This window comes from Silurus meridionalis, chromosome 18 (assembly GCF_014805685.1).
Source record: "Silurus meridionalis isolate SWU-2019-XX chromosome 18, ASM1480568v1, whole genome shotgun sequence".
NCBI classification, from domain to species: Eukaryota; Metazoa; Chordata; class Actinopteri; order Siluriformes; family Siluridae; genus Silurus; species Silurus meridionalis.
In genome coordinates this window covers 22,581,940-22,598,522 of record NC_060901.1, presented here as the reverse complement: position 1 = coordinate 22,598,522, position 16,583 = coordinate 22,581,940, and the positions used below count along the sequence as shown (strand labels likewise).

The 16,583-nt window shown below is 39.7% G+C and overlaps 1 protein-coding gene across 1 annotated transcript in view; it reads left to right on the top strand.

The window, feature by feature from the left end:
• The first annotated feature begins 701 nt into the window (after nucleotides 1-701).
• The window catches only part of hmcn1 (hemicentin 1), an 86,988-nt gene continuing 71,106 nt past the window's right edge, over nucleotides 702-16,583 (top strand). The window contains exon 1 of the mRNA XM_046872529.1: nucleotides 702-1,158. Within this exon, the coding sequence (XP_046728485.1) occupies nucleotides 900-1,158 (259 nt within the window). The 5' untranslated portion in view covers nucleotides 702-899. The remainder of the gene's footprint in view (nucleotides 1,159-16,583) is intronic.

The window sequence follows — 16,583 nt, the reverse complement described above, 5'->3', positions numbered from 1 at the left end:
ATGGACCATGGTTTGTGGAGACTTGATTTTAATGTTCTTTTGGTGAAGGAACTTGCTCAAGGGCCAAACTGTGGCACCACTGGGGCTTGAATTCCCAACTATATAATCAATATGCCAGAGCCTTAACCATGAGCTACCATGTAGCTCCCTTGTATTTATGCTATTATTATAACCTCCATTCTTCTGGAGATGTTAGACTTGACTTTGGAGTTGGAGTTGGAGTTGAGCCTGGAGAGTTAAACCAAATCATCTCAATGGTGTTCAATAGGGTTGGATTCAGACCTCTAGAGCAGGAGATCTTTCATTCCAACCCATGTAAAGCATATTTTCATAAAGGTGGCTTTGTGCATCAGTTTCCACAGCTACAAATATCTAGTGGAACTGGACTTCGCAAAAGCTTAGGAGATGCTGGTGAGAGCCTGGAATGGAATGGGATGTTCACCAATCACAGCCTGGTGTCCACAAAAGTTTTTTGACTTCCAAAATCCCCTAAAAAAACCTCATATTATATTCTTTTAGAAACGATGACTAAAATATTGTTTGATTTATTTTTTGTATTTATTTACAAATTGAAGACACGTTGAATATGTGTATTCGAAACCCCGCCCACTTCACCCTCTGCCCAATCAGAGCTCAGTTTTCCTTCTTTAATTTGCCCGCCGCTCCTGTTGTTCCCGAGCAGCTGGTCAGAGGAGCGCAGTTTCAGTCCAAGCTCCGGAGGAAGGAGAAGAGGAGGAGGAGGAAGAGGTGGAGGAGGAGAGACATACAAACCCTCTGGAGCTTCGATCTCATTATCTCAGACATTTTATTGTAGGGAAACATCATTTCCTCCGAATGCCTCGTTGGTGAAACGAGAAGCAATAGGGAAAAAAAGCTGGTCTTCTCAGAAGTTCTCAGAAATGGGTCGCTGCTTTGCTTCGGTGTTCGTCCTGGTCCTAGTCCTGGTGGTGCTTCCAGGAGTTGGTGCAGGAGTCCAGGACTCTGAAGAACAAATTCCTCAAGGAGCCTCGACATTAGCCTTTGTCTTTGATGTCACCGGTTCCATGTATGACGACCTGGTGCAAGTCATCGAAGGAGCCTCGAAGATCTTGGAGACGTCCCTGAGCCGCCCGAAGCGACCGCTTTATAACTTCGCTCTTGTGCCTTTCCACGACCCTGGTAAATATCCCCCTCCTCACTTTCCAACACACATTAACACACACACACTCATATACCTTCATACCTTCATATTTTCACCATCTGCTTTCTTTGACCTCATACACACATCCCAAACACGAGTAGACCGGGCGCGCCTGTCTCCACTGCGTGTCTCCGCGCGCTGCCAGAGGTGCGACAGATGTGGCAGTTTGCTGACAAGCGCACAAAACACACTCTGAATTAACACTTGAGGTTAATTGTAGGATCACCAGAAGCATTGGGTTTTAGTGGTATCCAGATGATTCTTTACCATTTCATTCATACTTTTTTCTTTCTTTTTTAAAGAATTATGGAAGCACAAAGGGGTGGTGCTTAGGGGGTCTTTTGGGGTGTGAACAGGTTTCAGAGGTGTGATTTAGTTTGTGAATTTGTGTTTGTGTAGAATACGGTTGTATAAAAAAAAGATCTGCATCAGACAGACAGACAGAACTGATGGTTATATGGACATTGGATAGGAAGTGGGTAGTGGATAAGATGTCAGACTTCTGATCCATAGGTGATTGGTTCAAATCCCAGCACCAAAAGAAGCAATTTCCTCAATGTCTGTCTGAATTTTTCTTCTTAATAAATTCTTTCCTACATAACCGGTGCAATTTACTAATTATAACTCTGTACTGATGTGCCAAAACACAAAGAATTTCCTTTTTGCCAAATCCTAACCTAAAGCAGAATTTAACCAAATGATCATTTTATGCAAAACTGTAAAAACGTTTCTTGGAAATGTGATTTTTTTCCCCCAAAAAAATATTACCACTTTAATCTCATATTGCTACGACTTTATTCTCAAAATGTTGCGACTTTGTTCTCACAATTTCGACCTTATTCCTCAAATATTTCCACTTCATTAGATTAGATCAGATTAGATTAGATTAGATTCAACTTTATTGTCATTACACATGTACAAGTACAAGGCAACGAAATGCAGTTTAGGTCTAATCAGAGTGCAATAGCAGCAAGTGCAGGATATACAATGTTTACATGAATTATATAAATTAAATTAAATGGTATTATAGGAGTAATTTACAGATGTGCATGTACTATGAACATAATATACAGATGGCTATTACTATAAACTGAAATTTACAGAAGGATATGTGCTATTAACATAATATATTGCTATTACTATAAACAGAAATTCTCTATTAGCTATGACTTTAATCTCGTAATCTTAGATTTTTATAAAAAATTTTAACGTCGTTGTTTAAAGATTAACAAACCCCTGTTTAAAAGAATTAACTTGAAAAATCTATCATGTCTGACCGTTTTCCGTTTATCGGTATTACAAAATATGCTTTTAAATAATTACGAACAATCAATAAACTTTTTTGGGGGAACAAAAATAACTGTTTTGATGGCAATAACCTGGTTGTCTAAGTGTGCATTCACCAAAACTAATGATTTTCTTGCACCCATTCAATTCAGTTTGATTTTTAACAATGGACATTGTCCCAAAGTAGATTTTCAGGGACAAATAGGTTATAAAATATGAATTTATATGTTTGGTGCATATAAGTTTATTCCTAATGAGCAAGCCTTTGGCAACTGTGGGGAGAAAAAACTCCCTGAGACGGCATGAGGATGAAACCTTGAGTGGAACCAGATTCAAAAGGGACCTCATTTGGGTGGCACCAAATGTCCATTCATTATAGTTTGATGTTGAGGTGTACAGTTCAGTGACAGGTGCTTAAATGCAGAACTTTGCATGCAAATTTTAATATTGAGCCATTGTAGTAATCTATTGATATTAATTACAGACCAAATCCATCTTCATAGTTTTTGAGTTGCTCAGTAACGTCATTGATCTTTAGGATTTTCATGTGGAGGCATCCTTAGCTTCACAGAGTGATCTCCAATTGAAGAGCAAGACTTCATTAAGAGGTTGGGGGTGAATCAGGCGGATCCGTGATAAGGAAAGGGACAGCATTGCTTGTCAATGGTACCTCAGGTACACAATGTATGAGTAGTAGAGTAACACCTTATGCCATTGATTTGGCAATGTTTTCCTAGTCTTTCCTTTGGATCCAGCAGGCACTTTTTGGGGATTTTGGGTGACATTCAACTGATTATTATTCCTTATTTATTTGACCTTGTTAAAAGCTCCAGTTTTGTCTGCCCCTCAAAACATAATTCTGCCACCACCCTGCTTCACAATACGATGTATAGTGATCTTTATTGTGCCAAACATATTTAAATTGGTTTTCGGCAGACCAGAACACATTTTTGCACTTTTTGAAGTGAATTGGTTGCGCTTGGATCTGTTTGGGAGAAAAGGCGTCTGTCTATTCACCCTGTCTGTATATTCTATAGTCCAATGTTTGTTGTCACGTACAGATGTTTCCTTGGCTTTCTGGAATGTTGCTGTAGGGGTCTCTTTGCAGCCTTTTTAGTGGGTACGTTCTTGTCCTCAATGGAGGTTCTATTTTTTGTGATGTCACTGTGGTATTTGATAAAAATGTCGGAATTTTCTTTATACCCCTTTCGTTATCCATAGCATGTAATCGATACCAATACATGGGATACATGACTGCAATGCCAACAAGGTAGGTCAGTAAAAGAAGCAGAAAGCCATTACCATAGAAATCCTGGGTTTTTGTTTTGAAAAAAGAAATATTTGATATCTTATACAGAGATCAGATTGGGGTTTGACATGACAAGCATCGCAATGGTGTGAGCCAAATAGATTTTCCATCCGCTCGGAGGAATCACTTTTAAGATGCACACGGTATCCGGTTACTTTGTATCCACTGTAAAGAAACCAGAGAGATTTGCAACCCAAAAGTAAAAGATATGACCCTCGGAGAGGAGGCCGTTTTGTAACCAGTTTTCCAGATGTGCCGCATCACACCGAAAACATGTTGCGCTCTTCATGCCGATTGCTCGTATCGAGCCGAGCGCTAGTTGCCAAAGAAAATAAAGCGAAGTCGAATTTGTTTGGATAATTCATGACATTCCATGTTGCTTAAAATGGACATATAACGGGTTCATACAGATGTCAGCAGGTGTTCTACGTAGGTATAACGTAGGTGCATAATTCGGACCCAGAACAAAGCGCATTTCGGCACTTTGGTTTAAGAGAAATGGCTCTTGCTGAAGCCCTCTGGTCCCTGTCCCATGCCGTGATTAGGAAGTGAAACCTGTTTGTTTTGGCTGGCTTTGAATCAGTGACCTTAGCCTAATGTATTTACTTAGCAAACTGGCCCATGGCCGGAAGACGGGGTAATGCTGTTTGGAGAATATTTGAGGGGGTTCTGGTGTGGATAGACGTTCCTCTGATAGAAAAGGACAAAGGGGAGGAGGCAAAACAATCCTGGTATCAATACACAACATGGTATAGACCTTCAACACACTGAGAATACAAGAGTTTGTTGACCCAATGTAACAGTCAAGAGGGCATGTCCCTGTTGGAAACCGGCCTTCTAATCAACAAGGTATCCTACATTTTGTGGGTGAAGCTTCTAGAATAATTGGCAGGATAATGCCTTTGCTAACCCTAAACCCCAATAATGGTATGCCCCAGGAATGTTATCAATGCTAAACCACACCAGTTTGCCTTTCATGGCTCATTTAAAATCCGTCTACTTTTAATGCCATGTAGCACGGTTTCTAGGCATAGGCAAACAGGGGGGTCTTCTAGGGTGCAACCAGCTGGGGGTCTCTCCGCCACCCTTACCCCACTGAGAGTATTATTATTAATGCTACTGTTACTTAATAGTAGTAATAGTGTTTTTTCCGTTATTTTGCCGGTGGTAGTAACCACTCCTGATAGGAAGAGAACATGAGATGTAGAGGGTGGCATGAGAAGGTCAAAGTTGTGAATGATTTGTATAGTGTGGTGGTGGAGCATTGTGGTGGAAGGGTGGAGCCATGGGGGGGTGACAATAGGAATCTCGCCAAGGATGGCAAAAAGGCTAGAAACGGCTCTGGTGCTGTGGAACATCGTCACTTACGTCAGAACAGCGTTCGTCCCTTTGCCAGACTCTTAGTTTTTCCGCCTTGAAGTTAATAAGAACAAATAAAACGCAGCTTGTGACGTTACTGAAAAAAACACAGACTGCAGTTTGAATTCTTGATCGGTACTGGAGTTTGAGACTCCTTTCAAAAATGTTAACTAAGGCCATGTCCACACTAATACGTTTTTGTTTGAAAACATCGTGAAAAACTGAGGCTTTTTGAAAGCGGTGACGCATTTATAATCGTGGCACGACATTTAAAAAAAGCCAGAAAGTAAATAAACGGCAGGCGGAAATGACGCAGATCGAAGCATCTTACGATTTGTGCTTGTGCGAAACAGCTACGTAAGCATTTTCAGATGTTTCAGTCTGGAGGAGCAACTTTCGGAAACAGTTAAAAACAAAGGTTTTTAGACGAAAACACCGATTTCGAATTTATCCGGATTAGGGTAGACGTAGCCTAAATGTCATGTTGAGGAGAATTGAATCCTTGGTTCATGGAGACCAATCAAGTAACCTGTGGGCAATCGAAATTCAGCATTCAGTAGATTAATCCAAATGGAAAACCGACTTTTCCATTTCTGTTGTGGTAGAAAAAGAAACTCAGAATTTAAGGTATTCGCACCGATCTAATGACCCTGACCTGGAAGAGAAAATGAGGGTATGTCCTTCAGGCATGAGGTTGTGGGGGAAATAACGATATTAGTTGGCCTCACGTGTCCGGAGAATGTTTTTAAAATCTCCAGCGCACAGCATGTGGCCGCAGGCTTACACTGACTGCACTTTTCTCTCTCTTTCTCCCTCTCTTTTTTTCTCTCTCTCCTTATCCCTGGCCTGTAAATGTACCCCCTGTGAAGCACATTCCCTGTTCCAGCATGTTTGCTTATGCGTACATACAAACAACTGCTGTAAAGGCTTTTTTAAAGGCACAGTATGGGGGAGCAGCAGTGGGCGTCTGTGCCTTAACACATGCGTACACACATTTAATGGCCTTTTCCTTAACACACACACACTTAGACAAAACAGAGAACGCACCAGGAATGTCCTGAAGGTTCAAGCCAATGGATTAGATGCAGCCTTCAAATGCATTCAGTTCCCTTATTGTGAAAGATTTTTTCTTCTGCGGGAATTTTTTCTACCAGGCGCCCGATGGACTCGCTTGTCAGACGTTGGCCAGATGACAACCGGGAACTGCGTTTGTTGTTTCGGAAGTCAGAGATAGTATTCTTTTCCAAAGCAAAGTCGCACGTCCACATGCCTCGTGTTGTTCTATTGGGTGGAAGGAAGCTCCTTCTGTATCCATTCCTTATTTTTTTCTGTCATGTCATTTCATTCACGGAGAAAATCACGTCTTCATCGTTCTCTTGCACGCCATGTCTTTATTTTGAGCTGTTGATTAGTGATGAGAAGATTGTATCATTTTAGTGACTTGGTTCTTCGAATCTCGAATCTGTTTTTGAGCCATTTGGTTCCTTTGACCAGAAATACAATCAAATTTTACCTCACATGCAAAAACACAAACTTTGACTATAGTTCTATATATGTATATATAATTCCATAGTGTATATGGGAGTCACGTGACAAAAGAACAAACGTTTAGGACCAGAGGACTCATGAGATGAACGGCTCAATTCTGTTTACTGCATGGCGTCTATGAGAGTCATGTGTCAAAAGAATATACGACTCGGACTAGAGGACTCATGAGATTCTTCTCAATTGTGTTTTTTGTGTAATGCATTGCATAGATTCTATAACAATTCTCTAGACTAGAAGAGTCGAGAGATAAACTGCACCATTTTTCCAAGCCTTTGCAGTAGAAAATTTTGAGACACTCATTCTTCTGATTCACATTAAAGACTCGTTCAATACGAACGAATCGTTCATAAACGACTCATCACTTCAGTAGATATTTAATGATCCTTGTCCCATCTCACCTCCGTGCAGTTTTCTACATAGCTCACACAACAAGGTAACGAATTAACCTTCAAAACACAACATCTACAAACACATCTAAGGTGGATTCCCCTTCTTCACCATCTTCTCGACACCACTAGTGCCTCGAGTCTTCTTTGAATTCCCTGGCTCGAGCTAGATTACAAGGACAGAGGATTCACCCGGGCCCATAATGATGCCATTAGGCAGGAATTCCTTCAGGTTGAGGCTCTTTTTTTTCCTTTTCAGTCAGGAGTGTGTCCAAGCACGGTATAATTCTCCTCGTCTCATCTCTGTAATGACGAACAAAGAATATCATAATGGCCCCTAATTTGAGAGCAGCACATGTGCTTATGTCAGCGCCTCAGGTGTTGCACAAGCAAAACCTTGCCAACTGTGTAGACGTAGCTTTTCACGGTGTGTGTATCGGTACACAATATTCTTGGAATAAGAAAAAGACTGATGTCATTTTGCTTGAACCCTTTAGTCTAAAACAGTCTTTGTTTATAAAGCTATAGTTACTTCATACTCAAAATGTCTGCCCGTAACTGTTTTTAAGGACAACGCTAAGCGAGCACTTTAGCCATAATTGTTTTATCATTATTGTTTATGTGGTTTTTATTGTCCTTTGATTCGAAAACCCTTTGTGAAAAGATAGTCAGTAAAAAGCAAGTGAAAAGCTAGTCAGAATAGCCATTCCAATTTTCACAATCATTGTTTAGTGTTGAGGATTGTGAATGAGTGTGTACTGTAATCCAGGGGCAAACAAGTTCAGCTAGATAAACAGGAAGTGGCCTAGCTAACCACAAAATACAAACAGGTAAATAAACCAGTAAGCAAATAGAACGTATATTTTTACATTATAGACTTAATTTAATTGAAGTTTGATTCGTTTAATTGTTTGCTATTGTTAGCTAAAGAGCTTAAATTTGTAACACTAGCGTATTTCATGTGACAAATAAAATTGTATTTTATTTTATTTTTATTGTTGCTTCACTTACACACTAGTTTTCAATTGTTTCCTAAAAGTTCTTATCCACACTAAAACATTTGAAAACCATTGTACCCCTGTACTTCAGAGGTAGTGGAGGTAGTAGTAGTGGTGGAGGTGGTAGTGGTGGTACTGGTAGAGGTAGTAGTGGAGGTAATATTAGAGGTAGTGGTGGAGGTAGTGGTGGAGATGGTAGTAGTGGTAGTGGAGGTAGTGGTAGTGGTAGAGGTAGTAGTAGAGGTAGTGGTAGTGGTAGAGGTAGTAGTAGAGGTAGTGGTAGTGGATAGTTGTAGAGGTGGTGGAGGTAGTGGTGGAGGTAGTGGTAGAGGTGGTGGTAGTGGTGGAGGTAGTGGTAGAGGTTGTGGTGGAGGTAGTGGTAGAGGTGGTGGTAGTGGTGGAGGTAGTGGTAGAGGTAGTGGTAGAGGTAGCGGTGGAGGTTGAGGTGGAGGTAGAGGTTGTGGTGGAGGTAATGGTAGTGGTGGAGGTAGAGGTAGAGGTAGTGGTAGAGGTGGAGGTAGTGGTGGAGGTAGTGGTAGAGGTAGTGGTAATGGTGGAGGTAGTGGTGGAGGTGGTGGTAGAGGTAATGGTGAAGGTAGTGGTAGTTGTGGAGGTAGTGGTAAAGGTCGTGGTGAAGATAGTGGTAGTTGTGGAGGTAGTGGTAGTGGTGGATGTAGAGGTAGTGGTGGAGGTATTGGTAAAGGTGGCGGTAGTGGTGAAGGTAGTTGTAGAGGTAGTGGTAGCAGTGGTGTGGATGGTGCTTGGAGTTCATGAAACTTTCCTCAACCTGCTTTTTCAGCTCACAGTTTTATGGCCCAGTTAAAAAGATTAACGTCTAGACTGCTATTAAAGCCAAGGATATTAGACGCAATCATGTTTTATGTTTAATTGCATTTTATTTGCTGTGCTTACACTTGCTTTTTTCTCCCTTTTTTCTTTGCTGAAAGCCGAACTGCCAAATCTAAGCGTGCGATGAGTGACATGCGGCTGTTTTTTTTTTTTCTTTTCTTTTTTTTCCTCGTCCAAGCTTGGAATATTTTCAGTGTTTTAGTGCTTACATAAGTAGACGATTCAACAGGTCTTTTAAGTGCTGTTGCAAATGATAAATGACAACATCTGCAGGGTATTTTTTCAGGGCTGGAAGAAGAAGGTGAAAGAGCATCCCAGTGGCCTGCTTTTTTAAAGATGTTTCTACTGATTCAATTTTTCACATTTTTTTATCCTTTTGAACCCTGGCTTTCTTTCATTTCTTCATTTCATCCCTTGTGCTTTGAAACATTTCCTGAATGGCTGTAAAATGGACAGTCAGCTCCCAGCTTACAGATGTGTGTGTGTGTGTGTGTGTGTGTGTATGCATGTGAGATCATGACTCAGGATGTGTAATTTATAAACTGACATTGTCTGTCTTTCTGTCTGTCTGTCTGTCTATCTATCTATCTATCTATCTATCTATCTATCTATCTATCTATCTATCTATCTATCTATCTATCTATCTATCTATCATCATCTTGCTTTCTTTCTTGTGTGTGTGCATGTGAGTTAGAGTGTGTGTGTTTTGTATATGTCTACATGTGCGTGTGTGTGTTTGTGTGTTTGTGTGTGTGTGTGTGTGTATATATATACATATATATATATATATATATATATATATATATATATATATATATATATATATATATATATATATATATATATATAAATACAGTACAGACCAAAAGTTTGGACACACCTTCTCATTCAAAGAGTTTTCTTTATTTTCATGACTATGAAAATTGTAGAGTCACACTGAAGGCATCAAGGGCTATTTGACCAAGAAGGAGAGTGATGGGGTGCTGCGCCAGATGACCTGGCCTCCACAGTCACCAGGCCTGAACCCAATCGAGATGGTTTAGGGGTAAACTGGACCGCAGAGTGAAGGCAAAAGGGCAAACAAGTGCCAAGCATCTCTCGGGGAACTCCTTCAAGACTGTTGGAAGACCATTTCAGGTGACTACCTCTTGAAGCTCATCAAGAGAATGCCAAGAGTGTGCAAAGCAGTAATCAAAGCAAAAGGTGGCTACTTTGAAGAACCTAGAATATGACATTTTCAGTTGTTTCACACTTTTTGTTATGTATATAATTCCATATATAATTCCACGTGTTAATTCATAGTTTTGATGCCTTCAGTGTGAATCTACAATTTTCATAGTCATGAAAATAAAGAAAACTCTTTGAATGAGAAGGTGTGTCCAAACTTTTGGTCTGTACTATATATATATATATATATATATATATATATATATATATATATATATATATATATATATATATATATATCAAAAACAGATCAGTGTGATTGTTTGTGTATATTTGTGTCAGTGTTTAATATGGAATTGATTAGTTCTGGTGTTCATATGAAACAGGAGAATTGTTATGTTGTGCGTCGCAGATTTCCAGTCTCGCTGTCACCACGTTCCTGAGCTCTCCAACATCAATCACTTTAGCTCTGAGATCATGACTCATCATGTGTCATTTATGGATTTCCTCTTCTATCGATCTTTCTTCTGTACTTTTATACCTTCTTTCTTTCTTTCTCTCTATATTTTTCCTTCTATCTCTCTTACTCCTGTTATTTTCGTATCAAATGCTTTTGTTTGTTCACATCTCCAACCTTTATTTACTCCAAAATAACTTTTCTTATTTCAGACACATCACATGTAACACTAAACGCACACTCCAGCTGTAAAACGTACATTGCAACCATGCGTGTAAACTCTGGACTCCCCCTAGGCGTAACCGTAGCGACGCTGTTTTCCACACACTAATCCAGGTGCTGTGTTTCTCCAGAAACCTTGCATCATCACTGACTGCCTGTCATTACATTTCACCTGACGAGTCCTTGAGCACATCGTGTCCTTGTTGTCATCACTTCTCGAAGACGCTGGGAAAACTCTGACCTCTCGTGACACCTTTTAGCGATTATCTCTGCAAACGTGAAAACATCTGTCCTGGGTAAGGCCATGATGCCGTTTCCTCAGAGATTTCACACGATCACTTCTGATCTTTGCATAAATCAGTGTTATACTGCTATTTAGGCGATTAATGTATTAGCACAGGGATGTTTCAGCTAGCTGTATAACTCTAGTATCGATTTGTCTCAGAATAATGCGGGAAAATACCAGGAGGGCAGTCAAGAACTTTTCTGCTGGACCTACACCAATTATTCCCAATAGTTCATTCACTTAATTTTCGAGTTTTTCTCTCAGGTGCAACCATGTGTACGTTTAGTTTAGAGTTTTCGGCCAATCAGATTTCAGCCTTCCCATCACGGGGTCAAAGGAATCTACACTGAGCCTTCTGGATCAGCACCTGCAAAGGCTTATAGTATAAAATCCATGTTGCTTTCTTTCTATGCTCTTTTTTTTTTTTTTTTTTTTTACATCTGTCTGTTTGTTTTTTCTTTCTTTTTACCTGTCTTTCTTTCTTTTCTTCCTAGTTCAAGTAAAGGGAAAATGCCTCAATCTTTCTTTTCCTTCCTTTCTGCCATCCTTTCTGCCCTCGATTTCTTTCTTACTTTCTTTCATTTTCTTTCTTTCCTTCTTTAAATCTATCTGTCTGTTTTTCTTTCTGTCTGTCTGTGGCTCCAGTGAAAGGAGACTTGTTGTATCGTGTTCTATTAAAAACTGTTCCTGCCCTCGAAACGCTTCGTCTTGTTGGACGCTGGAAAACCCACGTCCCTGTTTTTACACGTTCACAAGCTGCCAAGACTCACCTCATCCCTCTCTTTCTTTCCCCTCCTTCCTTCCCTTCATCTCTCCTTCATCCCTCCCGCCCGAACGTCAGCTCCATTTCAACTTCCCAAAGCGAGAACTCGTGTTCAACTCGAGCCGAAAGCCAATTCTTCCTGAGCTCGGACATGTTGGAAGACTCCTTCAGCAGTTCGGAATTGTGTTCTCGTTAAAACATACACACGCAGCAGCAAACAGCTGTAAAACAGCACGGCTCGCACATAACACACACTTCTGATTGTAATGCTGGACAGGAGGACGTATTAATCGCGCACTCGTCTATCTGACAGAAAAGCACAGGCACACTCTTTATTCTCACACACGCTGTGCTTTGATTGGAGCGCGGCCCACCTGGACTAACGAGTCGCACCCTCTCAATGAGGGAATATCATAGTGTTCCCTGCATGGTGGAGTCAAGGTTTCAAATAGCGTTATTTTTTTATTTCCTACTGGCAAATAAAATTTAAAGACTCTGAGAGTGAAGCGGAGACCCTCAACTTTTTCCTTCATTTAAATTTTTCTATGTTTCAAATTCCATTTTTTTTCCTTATCACTTTTTTCGCCCTTAAACATGACGCTTCCACCACCATGCTTCACTGCGTATATGATGTTCTCTGGCTGATTGATTTATTTGATTATTGATTTTATTTCAGTCATGTGACCACCTTTATTTGTAGGATTAAGGAAATGACTCGGAAGTGGGAATTACTTTCATAATCCATGAAATGGAACAATATTTGTGTCTGATTACAATTGGCTGATTTTGTGTCTAATAACAAACGGTCGTTCCCTGGATGACCTATTATCCTATTATGGATTTATTTCGGTCATGTGACCACCTTTCTGTGTAGGATTTTAATCTTGATTGGTTGAATCTGAATCGAGGAAAACGACTCGGAAGCGGGAGTTACTTTAATAGCCGTTTTTTGTGTCCGATTCCGGATCGGACATCTGCAATCTGCATTCGAGTCACGGCTCAAAAAAAAAAAAAAAAAAGCCTAGTCATTGTTAATGGTACAGATATGGATGTATTCAACATAATTGTATTTGACACAGGACAGGATTCGACCTCGGGCTTTAATATTTACCAGACGCTCCGCGAGGATGCCGAAATCCTGTTCTTTATAACAATCGCTTTTTTTTTTTACTTTGTATATATTTATTCTTCTCAATCATTTTTCTCTGGTTAGCTTCATTCAGCTTCCTTGTTTCTGACATGCACACACACCAGTATAGCGATAAAGAAATCATGTTCAGCGAAATGGTACCCTCAGGCTCAATACGTCACTGGGTATAACTGATCTAAACCAGAACCACACCGGGTCTCCCTTTTCCACTGGCGCAGTGCATTGTGGGTCTATCGGGGCTGCAGGAGGTTCGAACACAGCTTATGATTTGAATATCATTTTTGTTTGTTTTTATTGGGATACACTTCGAATTTGACTCCCACCACCAGCGGATCATTGACCCCTTTTCCCAGATAAAGGATGTGTACGTGCTCGAAAAAGGGGTGCCATTACTAACAGTCAGGTGGTGGTGGTGGGGTTGTTGGAGCTGAAAGGAATTTCTTCTTCTCTTCTGGTGCTTCAACAAAGGCTCCTTGTTTGTGAGCTCCGCTGCAAAATCTTGAACCAATTCAATTAACCACAGGATAGTGTGTGTGTGTGTGTGTGTGTGTGTGTGTGTGTGTGTGTGTGTGTGTGTGTGTGTGTGTGTTTTAACGTTTTTACTCAGCCAAGTATTCGAATAGGAAATGATATAAAGGATTATACTGCCAGCCAAGTCATAGTCATTCATGGAAAAGATTTGGCAACCCCTGACAGATTTATTGCAGTAAATACAGAGGGCCTTTTTTCAAATAACGTCGCAATTCTTTTAAATATTTATTCCGTATTTTAAGAGAATGACATTCATATGAAAATACAAAGAAAACCATGCAAAAAAACATATTTTTTAAGTATAAAATTGACACAGTACAAACGTTTAACACTGAAGAAAGGAAATACTGAAAGAAAGGAATGAAGGAAATGATGTGGGAAGTAATTGAGGAAGAGATAATTAAAGGAAAAAAGGAAATAAGGAAGAAAATAATGAAGAATGAATAAACATACAGAAGGAAGAAAGGAAATAAATAATAAAGGAAATAACAAAGAAAGGATATAAAAAGAAGGAAATAAAGAATAAAGGAAATAAAGAAAGGATATAAGAAATTAAGGTAATGATAAAGGAAGGAAATAATAAAGAAAGGATATAAGAAAAGAGGAAATAAAGAAAGGATATAAGAAAAGAGGAAATAAAGAAAGGATATAATGAAGAAATGAAGAAAATGACGTTAGAAATACGGAAGTGAAGAACAGAAGACTAGAACCTCTCCTCCTCTTTCACAAATTTTTAATTATTTCGAGTTTTCATGTGTCTTACACTGACCCCGACCCGCCCACCCCAACACACACACACACACACACACACACACACACACACACACACACACACACACATACACACACACACACACACACACACATACACACACACACACACACACACACACACACACACACACATACACACACACACACACACACACACACATACACACACACACACACACACACACACACACACACACACACACACTATTTGGCGCTAGAAAATGCTAGAACATTCTCCAGGGTAACTAAAAACTGCTGCCATTGGGAGCTGCAGTTGAAGATGCATCAACATGATCAGCCTGAAGATCCATGAGGTTGCTATAATGATCCATAAGTCTGCTATAATGGCTAAGGAATGCAATCACCATGAACAGTGTCCATCAGTGAACAGTTGAAAACCTCAGCAGTAATTGGTCAATAATGGAACTCAGATGAGGTTCCCGTTTTCGAGGCTGGTTCCTCTCTGGGTTTCTTCGTCATGACATCCCAGGTGGTTTTTTCTTTGCCACTGTCATTCACTGTTTTCCTGCAGCACAATCGCTGATCTTTAATGTGCACGTGGAAAAGGTGTGCTGAGGAAGACGAAAAAAAACGAAACCCGCAAGGCATGGTAGAAAAGAAAACAAATGTTGTGGCTCGTTCATGTAATTACATCCACAGCTACACAATCTGTCTGGCGCAGGAGGGAGGGAGGGAGGAGAGAGAGAGAGAGAGAGAGAGAGAGAGAGAGAGAGAGAGAGAGAGTTGTATCTTTATTTTCATTTGAAGGAGTTACACTTTATGGACAAAAGTTTGTGGACACCTGACTATAGGATTGTGCTTTTTGAACATGGCATTTTACATGTACTGTTTTAAGAACCTCCACTCTTCTTTCTTTCTTTCTTTCTTTCTTTCTTTCTTTCTTTCTTTCTTTCTTTCTTTTCTACTTTCTTTCTTTTGTTTATTCATTCATGCATTTACTCTCTTTCTTTCTTTCTTTCTTTCTTTCTTTCTTTCTTTCATTCATCCATGCATTCACTCTTCTTTCTTTCTTTCTTTCTTTCTTTCTTTCTTTCTTTCTTTCTTTCTTTCTTTCTTTCTTTCTTTCTTTCTTTCTTTCATCCATGCATTTACTCTTCTTTTTCTTTCTTTCTTTCTTTCTTTCTTTCTTTCTTTCTTTCTTTCTTTCTTTCTTTCTTTCTTTCTTTCTTTCTTTCTTTCTTTCTTTCTTTCTTTCTTTCTTTTCTACTTTCTTTCTTTCTTTCTTTCTTTCTTTCTTTCTTTCTTTCTTTCTTTCTTTCTTTCTTTCTTTCTGTTTGTCTGTCAATTCATCCCACAAGTGTTTAATAGGATTTAATCTCTATCGCAGATCTTCTACTCCAACCCCATGTAACACAGATCTTTCTCTTTGTGCACAGGCTTCTGTCTCTTTGGGTTTATGTTCAAGTGAAGGGGAAATTGAATCCCACCGCATCCAGAGACGTCCTGTAGAATTGTGTGCCTCCAGCATTGTGGTAACAATTTGGATAAAAACCCTAAACTCAGGTGTCCTTGTCTGTAGTGTGTTCAAGCCCCTTCTGCTAGCACTTAAACACTCAAATGATCCAGAAAGGAGCAGAACTGGTGTCGAGATTACGTCAGACTGCAAAGCATGAAAAATGCTGTTTATTAGGTGGCGAAACTTCAAACCAGTCATGTTTTTTTTTTCACTTTTTACACTCTTAATTATTTCTAATGGGTTAATGATTCTGTTGCAACAGCTTAGATTCCAATTTCTGCATCACATGAACATCTGGAATTGTCGAAGGGAATGTTTTAAGCTTTTAATAAAAATCCATAGCAAACTAAATTTTTTTTTATATTGTTTGCAACACTATATAAAGACAAAAGTATTGGAACACCAGGACTTTTCCAGTTATATGTACTTCTTCTCTACAAAGCTGGCATCTCAACCATTACTTTATATAGGAGACCAAAACCTGCTCCATCATCACAATGTCCCTGTGCACAAATCCAGCATCATGAAGATATGGGATGAAGTAGAAGATCTCCTGAGTAGCCCAGGCCTCCTGACCTCACCGCCAACACCCTTGTATCTGAATGAGCATTAATCTCCACAGAATCTAGTAGAACATTGTCTCAGAAGATTGAAGGTCATTATAAGAGCAAATGGGGACTAGATGTGGACATGTGGGATGTCCACAAATCCTATGGGTTTCTATCTGCTTCCAATATATGTTGATAAAATGTTTTTTTTTAATAGTCTGAATCTTTTCGGGTTCTTCAAGCCGAACAACACACGTTTTCCGTTTCAGTTTCCATGGCACCGGGTTCTGGC